The 17775-nt window shown below is 37.0% G+C and overlaps 1 protein-coding gene and 1 non-coding gene across 2 annotated transcripts; both read left to right on the forward strand.

Moving 5' to 3' along the window:
* Window positions 1-1834: 1834 nt before the first annotated feature.
* LOC110909661 (agamous-like MADS-box protein AGL80) lies at window positions 1835-2578 on the forward strand. Its single transcript, XM_022154498.2, has one exon. It carries the CDS (start codon window positions 1835-1837, stop codon window positions 2576-2578), a length of 744 nt encoding a protein of 247 aa, XP_022010190.1.
* Window positions 2579-16426: 13848 nt separating this feature from the next.
* LOC118487744 lies at window positions 16427-16533 on the forward strand. The gene has a single exon (XR_004882687.1). It is a non-coding gene; the product is annotated as a small nucleolar RNA R71 (small nucleolar RNA).
* The last annotated feature ends 1242 nt before the right edge of the window (window positions 16534-17775 follow it).

A 17775-nucleotide genomic window follows, 5' to 3' on the forward strand; every position in this document is an offset into this window, starting at 1 on the left:
TGAACCCACAGGGCATGTAAAAGACATCAATCAAACCATATTATATTATAGTCATCGAGTAACACCTCCAAAAAGTTCATATTATATTATATTATATAATATTAATACTAAAAAAAAGTTCATATGAAAAGTAAGGTTTAACGTTTTGAAGCATGTGAATGGGTATGGAACTACTTACTCTTTTTTTTTTTTGGTTATTGTTGGTGCACTTGTGTCTGTACTTTGTCTGTATTCGGTCACGATATAAACGATGTCCTTGTCAGTCCTGTAAGTTGACCAAGTCAACCGTCCTCCTGGTTTGACTTGGACCAACAGTTAGGAATATGTTTGTAAAGTGTCTGAGTCGAAAGATGGGCCATCGAAGGATTATGTCTATCCTTCGATGAGCTCGAAAGATGTCCAACGAAGGATACTGTTGAACCTCGAAGGATATACCATCCTTCGAGGTAAATAGGGATCCTTCGAGGGCTTTGTGATCGACAGATGATCTTTCGGTCATTCTGAATGATCCCTCGACCAGACCTGCTGTGTATGGGTATAAATACCCATGCAGTGTGTTCAAGAGAGATAGATGCACACAGAAGGATAGAGAGACTTTGAGAGCATTCTGTCCGAAACACACACACTTTGAGAGTTTGCAAAACACATTTGTGAACATTGTGCTTGTAACCGGAACCTTCATTCGTATTAATACAAGTGGTGTTAATCGGTGAACCTTTGTGTGTTTGTGTTTATACTTGTTTCATCTCCGTTTGCTTGCTAGCTTGGATTCCGCACTCGCTAGTGAGTTTGTATAACAAGGTTTAGGTTCGTCATCCTCCGAGAGGGACCTACAGTTATTCTATAATATAACATTTAGTGTAGGTTGTTGTTAAAAGTTTACTATGTTGCCACATCTGTTTATTTACCATCACCAACTACATATCTCCATGTTCATAACAAATCGGGAATAATAACATTTTTTGTTTATATAGGGTTTTGTCTTTATGTTTTCTATTTTTGTTTGATTTTTATTTCTTATATATATTAAACTTAAGATTTTTTATTTTTATAAAAACTTTGGTTTTGTTATAGCTTTGCAACAAAAGTTAAATAAGTTTTAACTTTCTATATTAGTTTTTGTTTTCGCTTATTTCTGGGTTTAGTAGTCGTTTGTTTGCTATTTAGTACGTTGTTTGGTGGTCACATTTGGTCCCTCGGGTTCTTTTTACCCTCTCAGATTTTTAATACATGTCGATATATGTTCAACTCCGTCTATGTTTTATGTCACGTGAGTCACACTCGGTGTTAAAATTCATGATTTTGTTTTATGTTTTTTCCTGGCTTTGGTCATCGTCGTTTGATTGCTACTTATCACGGTTTTACACCTCCCGCCCCGTAACGTTGATAGCACGGTTTTACGCCCGCTTACTCCGCAACGCGGAGGTTCAAAACTAGTTTATAACATATGTCGTATTTAAGTATCTTGGAAGTAAACTTTACTCATTAATGCAAGAAAGTGTATTCATTCCATTAACATTGCAAAATATTAGGTTGAAATTTTATTCAACTTTTTTCTTTTCCATCAACAGGAATTTAAATGCTTTTTTGTGTGTATATGAGGTTTTTGTTTTGTTTTTTCCTTTTCTGATATAATCTTAAAATTTGGTCAATCATCTACTTTTGATTATATCTTTAAATTTAATTTCTGTGATACAAGGTCATTAAAAGCAAAAGATATTATATTAATGATTTAACGAACTTGTTTAGTATAAGAATCAACATAAGAACCAACTGAAACCCACTCACAAGCTGCTACAATTACATTTTGGCATAATCCATTAATCCTTACACCATGCCTAGGAGCAAAGTGAAACTTGCTTTCATAGAAAACAAGAAGGCAAGGAAAAGCTCCTTCATGAAAAGAAAGGAATGCCTGAAGAACAAGCTGAAGGAGCTGTGCACCCTATGCGGCATCGAGGCATGCGCCATCATTTATAGCTCATACGAACCTGGACTCGAGGTGTGGCCCGAAGACAACACTGCTTTCCAAAATGTGTTGAACGCGTTCGTTACGAAGTTACCCATGGAGAGGAACAAGTTTATGTCCAACCAGGATAGCTACATTAAAGAAAGGATCAGCAAGGTCGACGGTCAGATCAAGAAGCAGATCGTGACGACCCGGGATTTTGTGAAGGCAAACTTGATGTCAGAATGCTTGAGTGGTAAAGTCTCACTTGCGGGCTTGAACTCAAAAGATTTGAATAATCTTGGGTCATTCGCTGGTCATAAACTCCCAGAAATTGAGGAGAGGATTAAGGTTCTCAAAAGTGATGCCCCTGCATCACAGTTGCAACTACCAGAACCGAAGGAAGTTGTGGGTTGTAGCGACACTGCTAGCCATATGGCGGCTGCAGGAACAAATGTCGATTGCTATGTACCAGTGATGGAAAACACTGGTTGGTACCCGCCTGACTGGACTAGTGATCATGTAGAGCATGGTTTGGATCCCGTTCCAGGGTTCAACATGATGAACTCATTTCCTGATGACCCCATTTTTTCGTGGTCTGATGCATACATTCCGAAGAAAACAGGTTGACATCTCTTTTTGTCTGAGGGTTCTAAAGATAGAAATTGGTTTGCTGGTCATCTACGGTTGGAATTGTTATTGCTTTTTTATTCTTTTTTCTTTATTGACATTGCTTTTGTTGGAATTTAAATTTTTGTTTGTCCTTCTGCATATTAGATATCTAGGGAAATTTGATGTTGTTGCAATTTGTTCTTTTTGTATGCTTTATTATTTATTATTTTGATATTCAAATAAAGTATTGTTCAATTCGGAACTTTTAGTTTAAAATACTAGAAGCTATTCAATGAATCCAAATATCATTATATCAATATATATTATTTATTCCTAGGAAATAAAAAAGTATACTTTTTAAGTCAAAACAACAGTACTTTTGACCTGTAAAACTCAAAGAACTTAGATTATATAAAAAAAACAACTAAAAATTTAAAATTCCGGCGCTAACAAAACATATTGGTAGCATCACAAGTTAAAGCATAGAGATCAATATAAATCAAGTATCAGTTTCTACTTCAAAATAAAGTTAAACGAAGTTGTGGGTGATATACAGGTTTAAATGAAACAAAATAAAGTTAAACTAAAACATATCTAGCATTGAACGTGAATACATCACCAAGCTAGTGCCCCATTATAGTGTCCTTCAAATTCTACAAAAGAAGGTTCTAAAATAAACAGTGACATCGAGATTATCAAGTAAATTAAATGGCTAAAAACAAATATGAATTAAACTCATATTCTCGTTAAATGGAATCATTGTTGGATTGATCTTATCACATTATATCTTATAGATTGCATTAATCTTATCACAATATATTTTATAGTTAGGGTCAGTATCGAGTTTATTTAAGTTGATGTTTATGCTAGGTGTGGTTTTATATAAATATGGTTTGATGTAATGGTATATTATACGTTTATTTCCATGTTTCATTATTAAATAAAAAAGGCCATCTAAATTAGGGATGGGATCGTTACCGGTACTGAAATTGCCAAATATAGGTACCGGTATCGAAAATGATTGGTATTTACTGTACGATTCCTGTTACCGTTTTTTGAAAGTAAAATTCAGTAAAGTGCTAAAACTGTAGCGAACAGAAAATACGGGCACTGAAAACGTCAAAAAGTTGGTACCGATTCGATGATTCGGTACCGAAAACAATTTGATAATGGTACTAATATGCATACATTTAAAACGTATATAACCATAACTAATATGCTATATGCATACATTAAAAACGTATATAACCATACCTAATATGCATACATTAGCATATTATTTACAAGAAAAACGAATAATAACGAATATGGTTAAAAAAATATAATATAAATAATAAAAGTTTGAATTTTTATATACGTAGTAGGATTTTTCGTTTTTTTTAATATTGAATTAAGTAATTTTTCTAAATTAGAATATTATTTGAGAGGGATGTTTTAAATTAGGATGAAATATTTTGGGGGGAGTTTTAGGATAAAATTGTTAGAGGGGAAGTTTTATTTTAGGATGAAATATTTTGGGGGGAGTTTTAAAATGAAATATTTTTAGGGTAGTTTTAAGATGAAATATTTAGAGGGGACGTTTAAATTTTAGGATGAAATATATATTTTTTTTTTGGGGGGGGGGGTGATTTTTAAGATGTTATAAGTTTAACATTTGGTCACACATTTTTTTTCCATGACATTTCATATCATTTCGTCACACAAAATAAACAAAGGGACGATCGTGTGATGAATGTTTATATGTAAACTTACATGAAAATTTGAAATTACAAGTGTGACTATTGTCTAGCCTTTCGTCACATAAAATAATATATGTGGCCATATGTATTAGCTTTTAGCCACATTATCAAATATATATTGTAGTCGTAGATCACATTTAGCCACTTCTTTTTAGTGTGACTGTTTTTCATTAATGTGTGGCTAAAGGTTTCGAATACATGTGTTTTTAGTCACATGAATCAAATACTATGGTCGTAGATCATATTTGGCCACACTTTTCTAGTGTGACTAATAAATGTCATACTTTTTTTCTTAAAGTGTGGCTAAAAGTTTTGAATACATGTGCTATTTGTCACATAAAAAAAATATTGTGGTTATAGATTACATTTGGCCACACTTTGCTAATGTGGCTAATAAATGCCACTTTTTTTTTATTAAAGTGTGGCAAAAGGTTTCAAATACATGTGTTTTTGGTCACATAAAACAAAAATAAGTGGCTATAGATTACATTTGGATACACTTCTCGAGTTGTGGCTAGTAAGTGTGGCTAAAAGTTTTGAACTGGTATATAATGGTCACACTAATAATAAAAAGTGTGGCTAAAGGTGTATTAACATGTTATAAATGACTTTTAGTCGAACATTTTTTCAAATGTGTGGTAGGGTTATTTTGCAAAAAGTATGGCCGTAGCCCATTTTTGACGTAGTGTGAACCCCATGCTCCATGAAGGTAATAAAATAATTCCTCAATAGCAATAAGTTATATAGAATTTTATATTTATTATGTTTATATATAGGAGCATGCAACAAGGAGGTTCTAAAGAGGCATGCTTAACAAGATGTTCAAGTTTACTCGGTTTGTTAGGATAAATCAAAGTGAAAGGTCCTATATTTTATTAAAACTCACAAAACTAACACAAAATACAATGTATGGGTTAACTAAAGCGAAAATAAAGTTAAATGAAGTTGTGGGTGATAATACAGGTTTAAATGAAATAAAGTAAAGCTAAACTAAAATATATCTAGCATTGAACGTGAATACATCACCAAGCTAGTGCCCCATTATAGTGTCCTTCAAATTCTACAAAAGAAGGTTCTAAAATAAACAGTGACATCGAGATTATCAAGCAAATTAAATGGCTAAAAACAAATATGAATTAAACTCATATTCTCGTTAAATGGAATCACTGTTGGATTGATCTTATCACATTATATCTTATAGATTGCATTAATCTTATCACAATATATTTTATAGTTAGGGTCAGTATCGAGTTTATTTAAGTTGATGTTTATTTTAGGTGTGGTTTTATATAAATAGGGTTTAATGTAATGGTATATTATACGCTTATTTCCATGTTTCATTATTAAATAAAAAAAGCCCATCTAAGTTAAGTGTAGAGATAGAAAAAAATTGTAAAACGTTACATATTTTTAAACGTGTTGAGCACCTAAGAAATAGGTTGGCAGAAATAAAATATTTAACTAATTAAGATTACGAGAGTAACTAACAAATATTTATTCAGATGATGGGAGTACTTTTGATTCATGGCATTATACTTACTATTTGGTGGGTAATTTTAAGGTTTGGTAATCATACGTTGTTGTTGTTTGATAGGGGGAGGCAGTGGCTTCTGTTTTTTGTTAGAAGGAATTTGAAAAAGTAGAAGATTAATTACAAACTTGGTACATACGATAAAATTTGTTTATTTGACGTTTTTCTATAAGGTTACTAGCGTTTTAGTTTTATAAAATTTATAAGTTGAAGTAGATTTTATTTTTATAAAACTGATGTATATAAAAAAATGGAAATTAATTTTTGTCTTACTTTATAAAATTTAAAAGATCCTTCACCTTAATAGAAAAAAAAATAACAGAGTTAGTTGTTGGATGAAAATTTATAAAAATTGTGTGAAAATCGATAAATATCTTTTTTATAAAAACTGCATGTATATTCTGCTTTATATATATGTGACAAAATTAATTAAAAAAAGAAATTGTTGTTTTGAATGCACATGGAGGATAATATGATATCGTGTTTTTTATGTATGCATTTTCATGCTTTAAATTATATTGTGATTTTGAGATAAGTATACATGTAGCCAGTAAATAGATATTTTTATACTTGAGACATGTGTATATATATTCCTTTATAACTTCGTTATTTCTTCATTTATTTATTTGTATAGAAAGTGTTTGTTTTTTATGCTCAATTAAATGGCTAGATACCAAAAGAACAAGTATTGTGGATTTTATGAAAAGAATTGGTATTGTGGATTTGCGTTTGATGGCAGAAAATGAAAATATCAACTAGTTATGTAAAAACACTAGTTATGTATACTAAATATTTTTTTAACGCACCGCATTTGTTTATGTATATAAGTTTTAATATTAAGGTAAACTATAACAAAACATGACAATATATACGCGCACAATATGGAGCGAATATTATGTAAAATCACTAGTTATGTCTGCTGATTAATTTTTTAAACGCACCGCATTTATTTATTTATATACGTTTTAATATTAAAGTAAGTTATACGAAAACATGACAATATATACACACGCGAAATTAATATGGATTACGTTAACACTTTGATCTACATAATTTTTGAAAGGCGACGCATGATTTACGGAGTAAACCAAAACCCTAAGGATTTAAAGCTTTTAATGTAAAAGTGTATCTAATAATGATTCAATCTATTTATCAGTTGAAATAGTCTATCGTCTAGGTTGATTACCAAAAATCATAGTTTCCCCTTATGCGTGATGTTAAGGTCTTACCTAACATAGCCTATTCGGGGCATACGAAGGCCCGCATTGATCTACGTATGCATGCTATTAGTAAGATGAGGGAGGATAGATGAAAGACGTAAAAAAATATTTAATATTGTATAGTTAGTTTTGATTTAAATTTTAACATAAAAAATGAATAATGGTCCATAATAGTTGTTGATACATTTTGTGTGGACGCGGCACGTTTGGTTCGACACTGTTACAGAATGAAGACCAAGTCGGATATCCTCCTATCCTACTTGGGTCCGACAAGATTGTCTCGTTTGTAATGTAATGTATAAGTGGACAATGCATGTTGCGTATTGGTCTGTTTGTGTGTTTATAACAGTTTGCAGCACATCATACATGGGGAAACTCCTTTGTGGTGAAACTCCAAGTTTCACCATGATGAAACTCCAAGTTTCATCATGATGAAACTCCCTTATGAGGAAACTTCCCCATGATGAAACTTCCAAGTTTCTTCATGATGAAACTCCCCAAGATGGAACTCCCTGCATGACGAAACTTACTTTATGATGAAACTCCTAGGAGTTTCACCATGCTAAATGACGAAACCTTTGAAGTTTCTTCACCCCACTTCCATGTTTCGTCATGTGTATTGACGAAACTCCTTAAGTTTCGTCAATATTGGAAGTTTCGCTGGGTCCCTGTTGAGTTTCGTCATGACTTGTGACATGCTGCCTATATAAACACCTCATAGTTTCTGTGTGAAACTCATGAGAGCATAACCCACTGTGAAAGTTTACTTCAAACTGTGCGTATATCGGTTTGAACCTTTGTTCTCATCTAATCAACTGACTGTGATTCATTAGTTATCTTGTGTTTGTTACCATTATCTGTGTTTGGTTTGGCATCGTCACGGGGATTCCGCACTCGTGACCGTGTTTGTGATAAACAAGGGTTTGGTTTCGTATCGATCCCCCGAGAATCGGGACCTACAAGTGGTATCAGAGCCTTGGCTCTTATCCTTGTTTAATATCAAACATAGTTCCGATTTTTATCAAGTGTTAAAACTGTGTTTATGACTTTCTGAAATTGTGTTCTTGAAAAACTCATATTTTCTAGAAAAGTGCTTAAAATCTGTTTGGATCTTGCTTGTTTTGCCAAAGTTTTGTTAAAAACCTTTGTTATATTACTTGTTCGCAAGATAAAAACCGGGTTTTTAGTGACCGGAAAGTTCCTCAGTGACAGGAAAGTTCATATTTTCTGGACTTGTTCTTCATATCTTCAAGATATTCATCAGACATTCAAAGTGTTCTTGAACATTTATTGAATTTAAAATTAAAAAGATAAATTAAAATGGATAAAGTATCGGTGACCATGCTGGTTGGTACAATAGGTATGTTGTAGGTTGAAATCGTGTGTATTTTGTCAGTAAAGGATAAGATTTGTTTTGAAAAATCTCACCAAATTTCACCAACTTTCACCAACCATCTGTGACCATTGTCGACGAAAGCTGGAGCGACGAAACTCCTAGAGTTTCGTCATAAGGAACATCGACGAAACCTGCTGAGTTTCGTCAAAGAGGCTTCGACGAAACCCCCTAAGTTTCATCAAATACATCTCGACGAAACCTCTTGAGTTTCGTGGGAAAGAATTTCGTTGTGAACCCTTGTCATTTTTAACAGAATACTTGTAATTGTGATTTAACAGTGTGTTTTTAAGTGTTTGACCAGGTTTTACACTTTCATATATCAAATATAGCTTGTACTAGTCCTTGGGATTGGAGTACGGATCCAAGACCGGGTGAAGATCAGACATCCGCAGCCGTGTGGATGAGGAATGTTTTGCCACCACGAACTATTAGTGAGAATCAATGGGCATTGGTGACGAATCAGAATCAAAGCATTCAGAATCTTTTGCTAAGCGAGAATCAAACGGGTAGTAACAACCGCTCGCCAAAGCTTAATCACATGAACATCCGTCTTGGAAAAATCGTTTCCACACGTATGTTTTAGGGCAAAATACCGAGTTATGGACGTGCTTTATTTCTCCATACAACACAGCCCTTGAAGAAGCGGGATCAAATGCAACAACTTTTATGAATATGCAAGAAGCCGACAAGAAGGCATATGATCTTGAAAAGAAGGCGTTTTCAATTCTCACACAAGCACTCCACAAAGACATCTATCATCAATTTGGTTATTGTACGAGCACGAAAGATTTATGGGATACCTTGGTAGCAAGAGGAGAAGGGAATGCGGCTACAAGAAAGGCACGACATGATTTGTTGAAGAAGGAATTCGAATCATTTCAGTTCATGGACAACGAAACACTAAATGATATGACAACTCGTTTTTATCATTTGATTAGTGAAATGTATTCTTATGGTGTTCATGCAACTCAACGGGAAATGGTTGCAAGGTTTGCTGATGCTTTACCCCCGAAGTGGAGTTCCTTCATTGAACTGTTGAAGCATACGAGTACTTTAGATACTGTGAGTATCTATGAATTCGTTCAGAAACTGGAGCACAAGAATGATGAAGAAATTCGGAAAGCTATACGAATTGCTGCTCCTCAAAATACTGAAATGTACCTTCCAGGTTTTAGCTCTTTAGCTAGTTCTAGTTCAGCTCAGGAACCAAAACTGCAAACAGCATTTATGTCCAATGCAAGCTCATGTTCTTTTCCTCAGTCAGCTTCTCCACCGGTTTTCGATCCAAGAGCCTATCTTCCGCCAGCGCATGTTATTGCTCAAGCTCACGCTTTTTCGAAACCCCAATTTGATGCAAGTTCCTGGCTACCAAAATCCGAACCTCCACCTCAAGTTCCCACTACTCAACCTCAATTTGGTCCAAGTGCTTATATTCCAACCCCACCACAAGCCCAACCACAACAACAACAGCAAGCATATTACAGTAACCCTCCACCCCAAAACCCCAAAACCCCAAAACCCCAAAACCCCAAAACCCCAACACAGTCAGAGTTGATACTTCAAGCCTTTCTAAAGTAAGCATTGAAGTGGCAAAGGAACAAATGGAACTTCTCAATACAATGTTCAGTGCCTATTGCAGATTGGTCGCATGTCAAATTGGAAACATCAATATGACCCATGAAGATTATCAACAGATAGATCGTGATGAAATGGAGTTAATGGACATCAAAAGGGCGTTTGCAAGTGCTGTTCGAAGGGCTAAGGATTTCATGAAACGAACTGGGAGAACTACGTTGGAAAGCAAGAAGGATACGAAGTACGGTTTTGATAAGGATGTGGTTACGTGTTTCAATTGCGGTGAAAAGGGTCACTTCAAACGTGAGTGCACCTGACCGAGCAAACAAGGCAATCAAAATCCCTTCCGTAATCAGACAAGTACTTCCAATGCAAATCAAGAGAACCGTGAAAGAAGGTTGGTAGCTGTGAACAACACCACCGATCAAGCCCAGGCGGGACCTTCAAACACCAACAGAGCATTAGTAGTTCAAGCTGATGAAGGGTATAACTGGTCTGTACAATTTGGGAATGGTGATCAAGAAGGAGGAGGAGGAACTGCATGCTATGCAAAGATCATCAATCACATCAAGCACGTTCACAAAGAAGAGTTTTCTGATAGTGATGATAGTTCTGGTTATAGTGGGAGTTCGGATGAAGAAAGCTCGAATTCGATTGGTTACAATTTTGAATCTGATATGAAGGAAGAAGTGAATTCTGATGTTGAAGACTTATTAAATGAAGCTGGGGAGTTAAAGTGTCAGAAATCTATTCTGATCAAGAAGGCTGCAGTAGCATCAAAGGAAATGGAGAAATTCTTCTCTAAGGATGGATCTTTCTCTTATCATACTGCCTTTATGGCAAATGTCTCAGCCTCGACAAGTCAGGTAAATTCTGATCCTCCTACTCCTAGTATTTGTAAAATGTGTACAGAATTGAAAGAGGAGTCAGAAAAGGTTCATAGTCATAAGCAAAGTTTGGTAATTGAGCTGTCTAAATGCAAGGAGGCGAACATGGCATTAACTAGAAATGAAAAGGATTTCAAGGATGTGATTGAAACTTTAAAGAAAAGTGTTTCCAAATTAACAAAAACTGTTTTTAACAAACAAATTGGTATTAATAACTACATTAATATCATCGAGGAAACAAAGAAAGAGCTAGTTGTTGCCAAATGCGAGCATGATGCAATCAAGCTTAAATTGGAGAGTTATTCTAACTCCCGATATGTGCTCGATCACATCATAGACACTCAACAACTGAAAGGGGACAAGAAAGGCGTTGGGTATAAGTCGTGTTGATGCGTGTGTAGTGTAATATATTTTAGATGTATATTTAAGCCCCTTTTTACACTTTTAGCCAAGTTTTAAATTTATAAAACACGATATTTACTAACACTAAACACACATATGGGCAAGTGCACCCATCGTGGACGTAGTATAGTGTTGGTAAGATACCGAGGTCGTCCAAGAACACAAGAGCTTTTAATACCGGTTTATCCTCAACGTCTAATCAAATCAAAAAGTGAGAAAAATGTTTTAAACTAAGAAAAATAAAAACTAACTAAATGCTGAAAAATAAAATAAAATAAAAACAGATAGACAAGATGAATCACTTGGATCCGACACGTGTGTTAGTATAACCTTTGATTATTTTCGCACTTTTGCACTTGTTTAAGAGATTATCTTAGTTATTGTAGTAGGCCCCTCTTTTGAAGGCGACGTTACCCTCAACCCAGTAGTTTGAGTCAGCAAGGATACAATCCTAAAGGGTCGGATTATTGAAAGATAATGAATTAAGTTATTAATGCAAATTGTGGTAGGCCCTTCTTTCGGCGGTGACGTTACCCTCGGCTAAGTAGTCTGAGTCAGCAGGGATACAGTCCTAAATAGCCGGGTTATAGTATTAATAGTAGTTAACTTATGAGGGGGTCAAAGAGTTTGGATCCCCGCCATCCAATACCTATGGGCATTGAAGGAGATCCTACTAAATTTGACCCAGGTCCCAAGCAGGACCTCTAAACGCTGAACAAGGGCAAGACCCTTACCAAACCGTTCCCTTAACCCCCGACCAGGTAGCCAACATACCTCCATATAGACCGTGGAGATATGAATGGTGAAAATCTTTTATTTTATATAGACAGTAAAATAATGCCAAGACACCACGGACAAACGATAACGAAAGATCACCTTCAACATAAGTAACTAGTTATTAAAGTCATTAATACAAAACCAAATAAAAAGTGCAAAAGATTAAAAATAAAAAGTATTATACTAAACACTTGTCTTCACCAAGTGATGTAAGAGACTTAGGCAAACATGGCCTTGATTGTCAAGAACTCTTACGATCAATCTTAGATCCCGAGACGACTCACACACTCTATGATGGACAATGGATGATGGTGGTGGATGATGGTGTTATGGTGGTGGTGGGTGGTGGATGAAGTGTGAGAGAGGTGGTGTGCCAAGGGATGAGATGGAATGAAACCAAGCACCCCTATTTATAGGCTGAACAGAAGGCTGGGCACGGCCCCGTGTCCGCTGGACACGCCCCCGTGCCCGTCTGACATTCTCTCTCTTCATTAATTGTAATTCTCAATTACAATTAATGCGCCTGCTGTACTTTCACCACGCCCCCGTGCCCGCTGGACACGGCCCCGTGGTGGGCAATGGAAGCTTCTACTGGTTTGTCTTTTCTGCTGCTTCTTGGGCACGGCCCCGTGTTCGCTGAACACGGGGCGTGTTCAGTCTTCTGTTTTCTCTTCTTTGCCTTGGGAGGTGCCGTTGAGGGTCTGGGCAGTCTACTTTTGTTCCTTTTCTTGTATTTATGCTAGAATTAGTTGTCTTTTTGCTTCTTTTGTGATTTTGAGCTCTTTTCATCCATAAAATACAAAAGGAAGACAAAAACACTCTTTTTCCAACATTAGTACTTAAGAAGGGTTAGTTTTATGCTTTAATTGATGTGATTTATATGTTGCATTTTACACACATCAAATACCCCCACACTTGAACTTTTGCTTGTCCTCAAGCAAAACTCTTTAAATGTGGCTTACACTCCCAAATGGAATAGGTAGATGAGAAAGTTTTTAGCTTGTCCTAGAGTGTCGGGAATCCAAGGTCTTTGTAAGTTTTATTTTTATTTATTTACAATCCTATTCGTTATGATTTCTTTTGAACGTTTCATAAGATAAATTACTTATTTGGGCATAGCATGCCTTATTAAAATTCCATTTATATACAAGTTCACATACCTCGCGGGGGATCACTCAACACTCGGCCGAAGGTGTATTTTTTTAGTGAATAACTCGTGAGCGGCATGGAACTTACGCCTTCCATAGGCTTGCCAAGCAATCAATCCTCCTCCTTTTTAACTTTTTACCTTTGTAAATATCAAGAGGACTTTTTTGGGGTGAAGGGTTAGGCTTGGGTTAAAGGTGGGTGGTTGGGTTAGTGGTTAGTAAAAGGGTGAAAATCGTAAAAAGCGTCGGTTTTCGTGAAATACCTTGTTTTTAGTGACTTTTTATTTTGAAGTATTTCTCCAAACAAGCTTTTATATAGCTTTTGTTTGTTTTTGACTTCATCATTGTTTGTTTGTTTGTTTTTTTTTTCATCACATAAAAAAGGCGAGTTTACAAAAAAAAAAACCGAGCTTGTTACTAAAATAAAGGGTGAAAAATAAAAAGGGTTTTTGGTGGGTAAAAAGGGTTTTGGGGTAATGAAATGAAAGGTTTAGGCTCAAAGGGGCTATCTAGGGGGATTTTGGGTAGGTGGTAAAAAAAATGAAAAATAATGGTTTAGAAAGAAAAATATGGTTAGTCCTAATGCCTCCATCACTTACTTACTTGGGTTTAAGTTGGTAAGGACCGGGAATGTATTGTCGTGGCAAGTTCTAGAGTTGTAAGAACCAAGCGGCTATTCACACAAGAAACGAAAAATGAGCATTTAGTCTAAATATGTATATCTTTATGCCCAATAAAGGCTCAAAACTCACTTTTGTGGGAATGGGTTTTTAATGTGATCAAGTATATATAATCGAATTTTTAACTAGACTTGTTATGCCGTTTCGTAATTTTCTTATGTTGGTTCTTTGTTATCACGACGCTATCGGTTGTAAATTTGTAAAAATATAACCTTTTTAGAACTTGTTATTCCCACCTTAAACTAAGACAAGTAAATGATAAAAAAAATGAAAAAGTTTTTGAAAAAATTTGAGGTGTTTAGCGGTTCCAATAGAGTTTTGTGTAAGGCTTTTATTTAGGATTTGCAAAATTCAAGGTTTTAGCATTCCCCCCACACTTAAATTACACATTGTCCTCAATGTGTCCAAAAATAAGGTTTTTGGTTGATTAGAATGTGTAAAAGTAGGTTAAAAAGCAAAGATTTATGTTACTGGCATCCTGGACACGGCCCCGTGGTGACCGGGCACGGCCCCGTGGTCAGGTGCCAGTAACGAAAATTAAAGAATTAAAACAGAAGCCTGGACACGGGGGCGTGTTCGCTGAACACGGCCCGTGTCCAGTTACCTGAACTGGGTGTTTTTCTGCAGGTGGCTCAGCACGGGGTCGTGTTGGTTGGGCACGGCCCGTGTTGAGCCTTCTGTGATGGAGATTTGTGTCGGGTTGCTCTGTTCTTCGTGCATGGGTCCATTTTTCTCGTTCCCCTTTTCATCCATTACCACCATGAGTGTGTTTTATTCTGCAAAATAAAACTAAAAGATTAAACTAAACTAAGGATAGTTCCGCGGAATGCCTCCGTGGTGCGCCACGTTTATAAGGGTCCTTGGCTAGACCCAATGCGAGGTTATATGTTTTCTGAGTGGGATGTCTGGCGTCCCATGTTACACCGTCGGAGAGCAGCATCCAAGCTTGAATCAATAACCTTCATGTAATTGACCGGGTCGTCGTCCTCTATTCTCTTCCCAACCCCGAACTTCACTTCATCATCCCCGTACCTCAAGGTGAGTGTCCCATCATTCATATCCACCACTGCTTGGGCGGTGGCAAGGAAGAGTCTCCCTAGTATAAGGGGGACCTCGGTGTCTTCCTCCATATCGAGTATGACAAAGTCAGCTGGATAAACGAATCTGCATACCTTTACCAAGACATTTTCGATGACACCTTGTGGGAGTTTGACGGATCGATCGGCTAACTGTATGCTCATTTTTGTAGGGCTTGTGGTTCCTAAGCCGAGTCTTTTGAACATTGATGAGGGCATGAGGTTAATGCTAGCCCCAAGGTCGGCTAAGGCATTACGAACGGGTGATTCCCCTATTGAGCAAGGAATCGTGAAGCTTCCGGGATCGATTTTCTTTTGGGGAAGTTTATTGAGTACGAGGGCAGAGCATTCTTCGCCTAAATTGACTAATTGCAAGTTTTCAATTTTCTTTTTATGTGTAAGGAAGTCCCTCATGAATTTAGAGTACTTGGGCATTTGAGTTAGGACTTCGATAAAAGGAATATTGACATGCAATTGTTTTAACAGACTTTCGAACTTGGCGAATTGCTCATTGGTCTTTTGACGAATTAACCTACCGGGGTATGGAACTCGAGGAGCCTTGGTAGGCTTTGGTGACGGAGGGGAGTCTTTTTCCTGCAGAGGTGTGGGTACTGTTTCCTCCGTTGGTGGCAGTACTTCTGCAGGCCCTACGGTGCGGTTCCGTAGTGTGATGAGGTGAACTTGTGCTTTTGGGTTTGTTTCGGTATTGCTAGGTAATGCGCCTTGCGGTCTCTCGGAAAAATTTTGAGCTATTTGATTTAATTGTTTTTCTATGTTTTGAATACTAGCTTGTTGATTTCTAAAATTTGATTCTAATTGTAGAAATCTTTCCGAGTTTTTCTTATCAGTGTCGGAGACGAGGCGAGATATCGTATCTTCGAGCCTTTCTCGTCCACTTTGTTGAGTGAAATTTTGTGACTCATTTCTTGGTTGCTGAAAGTTTGTTCGTTGGGTTTGTTGGTTACTACTATTGCCGGGTTCCCTCCAACCAAGGTTTGGGTGGTTTCGCCATCCTTGGTTGTAAGTTCCCGTTGGGGGACCCGACGGCCTAGGTCTATTATCAATGTAGTTTACCATTTCTTGTTGATCGTCTGTTTCTTTCATGCAACTCCAATTTTCATGTGACCCACCACACCCTTCACAAGCCATAACCGAGACTGTTTTTGTCATTTCCAATTTTTTTATCTTTGAAGAAAGGGCCTCGATTTGGGCTTGTAAAGAAGTGCTTTCATCGACCTTATGGGCGCCCGGGGCGATAGACTTATTTCCCCGGGGGGTGTGCCATTGAAAATTGGTTTGAGCAATTTCCTCAATTTGATTATATATTTCGTGTGGGCGTCGATTACCAAAAAGTCCCCCGGAGCTAGAATCAAGTGTCTGCCTAGTGTGTGGCAACAATCCATTATAGAAAGTGGATACTTGTTGCCATATTGCGAGGCCGTGATGGGGACACTTGCGTAATAGCTCCTTGAACCTCTCCCAAGTTTCATATAAGGATTCCCCGTCCTCTTGTGAATATGTATTAATTTCAGCCATTAACTTAGCAGTTTTAGCAGGAGGGAAATACTTATATAGAAATTTTTGGGCTAGTTCATCCCAGGTGTTTACCGATCCAGCTGGGAGGGCGTTGAGCCAAGCTTTCGCTCGGTCTTTTAGTGAGAAGGGAAACATACGGAGGCGGATGGCGTCGTTTGATGCTCCATTGATCCGAAAGGTATCACATATTTCCAAGAAATTAGTTATATGTAGATGAGGATCCTCGTCCGCAAGCCCGTGGAAGGTTGCGGAGTTTTAGAGCATTTGTATCAAATGTGGCCGAAGTTCGAAGTTATTGGCTTCGACATTCGGAGCATTGATAGCGGCGCCTAGATTACCTACGGTGGTCGTAGATAATCCATAAGGGTACGTTGGTCCGCCATTGGAGGTGGATCACCCGAAACCTTCTCTTGGTTTTTGGCTTTTAACCTTTTTCTGAGAAAGCGTTCGGGTTCTTCTAGTGGTTCTTTTATGTCTTTATTGGAACTGGAGCTCATACACTACGTGAGGTTGGCGTCGGGTTCCAAGTCCTGCAATAAAAACAGAAAAGAATGTTGGTCAGAAGGTTCACCACGGCCCCGTGTTGAGCGAACACGGCCCGTGGTCGGAATTTCAGTGATTGTTTTCCAGATCCCAGTTACTGGAAGTTGGACACGGCCCCGTGTTGCACCGGCACGGCCCCGTGGTCAGCCTTCTGTAACTTGGAAAACAAAAACTGCCAGTAACGATGCTGGGCACGGCCCGTGTCCGACCAGGCACGGCCCCGTGCTGAGCTCTGCAGAAGCTGAAAATCTACGAAAAATCCTAAAAATTAAAGAAAAAATAAAAATATGATTAGGCCGTTGATTCCTAACTTTCTTAAAATCCTTGTGTCCCCGGCAGCGGCGCCAAAAACTTGATGCGTGTGTAGTGTAATATATTTTAGATGTATATTTAAGCCCCTTTTTACACTTTTAGCCAAGTTTTAAATTTATAAAACACGATATTTACTAACACTAAACACACATATGGGCAAGTGCACCCATCGTGGACGTAGTATAGTGTTGGTAAGATACCGAGGTCGTCCAAGGACACAAGAGCTTTTAATACCGGTTTATCCTCAACGTCTAATCAAATCAAAAAGTGAGAAAAATGTTTTAAACTAAGAAAAATAAAAACTAACTAAATGCTGAAAAATAAAATAAAATAAAAACAGATAGACAAGATGAATCACTTGGATCCGACACGTGTGTTAGTATAACCTTTGAT

The sequence above is a fragment of the Helianthus annuus genome, chromosome 15, assembly GCF_002127325.2.
Source record: "Helianthus annuus cultivar XRQ/B chromosome 15, HanXRQr2.0-SUNRISE, whole genome shotgun sequence".
NCBI classification, from domain to species: Eukaryota; Viridiplantae; Streptophyta; class Magnoliopsida; order Asterales; family Asteraceae; genus Helianthus; species Helianthus annuus.

Excerpts from the sequence above, each read along its gene's own strand:
- LOC110909661 (XM_022154498.2), top strand. The coding sequence starts at position 1,835 with ATGCCTAGGAGCAAAGTGAAACTTGCTTTCATAGAAAACAAGAAGGCA.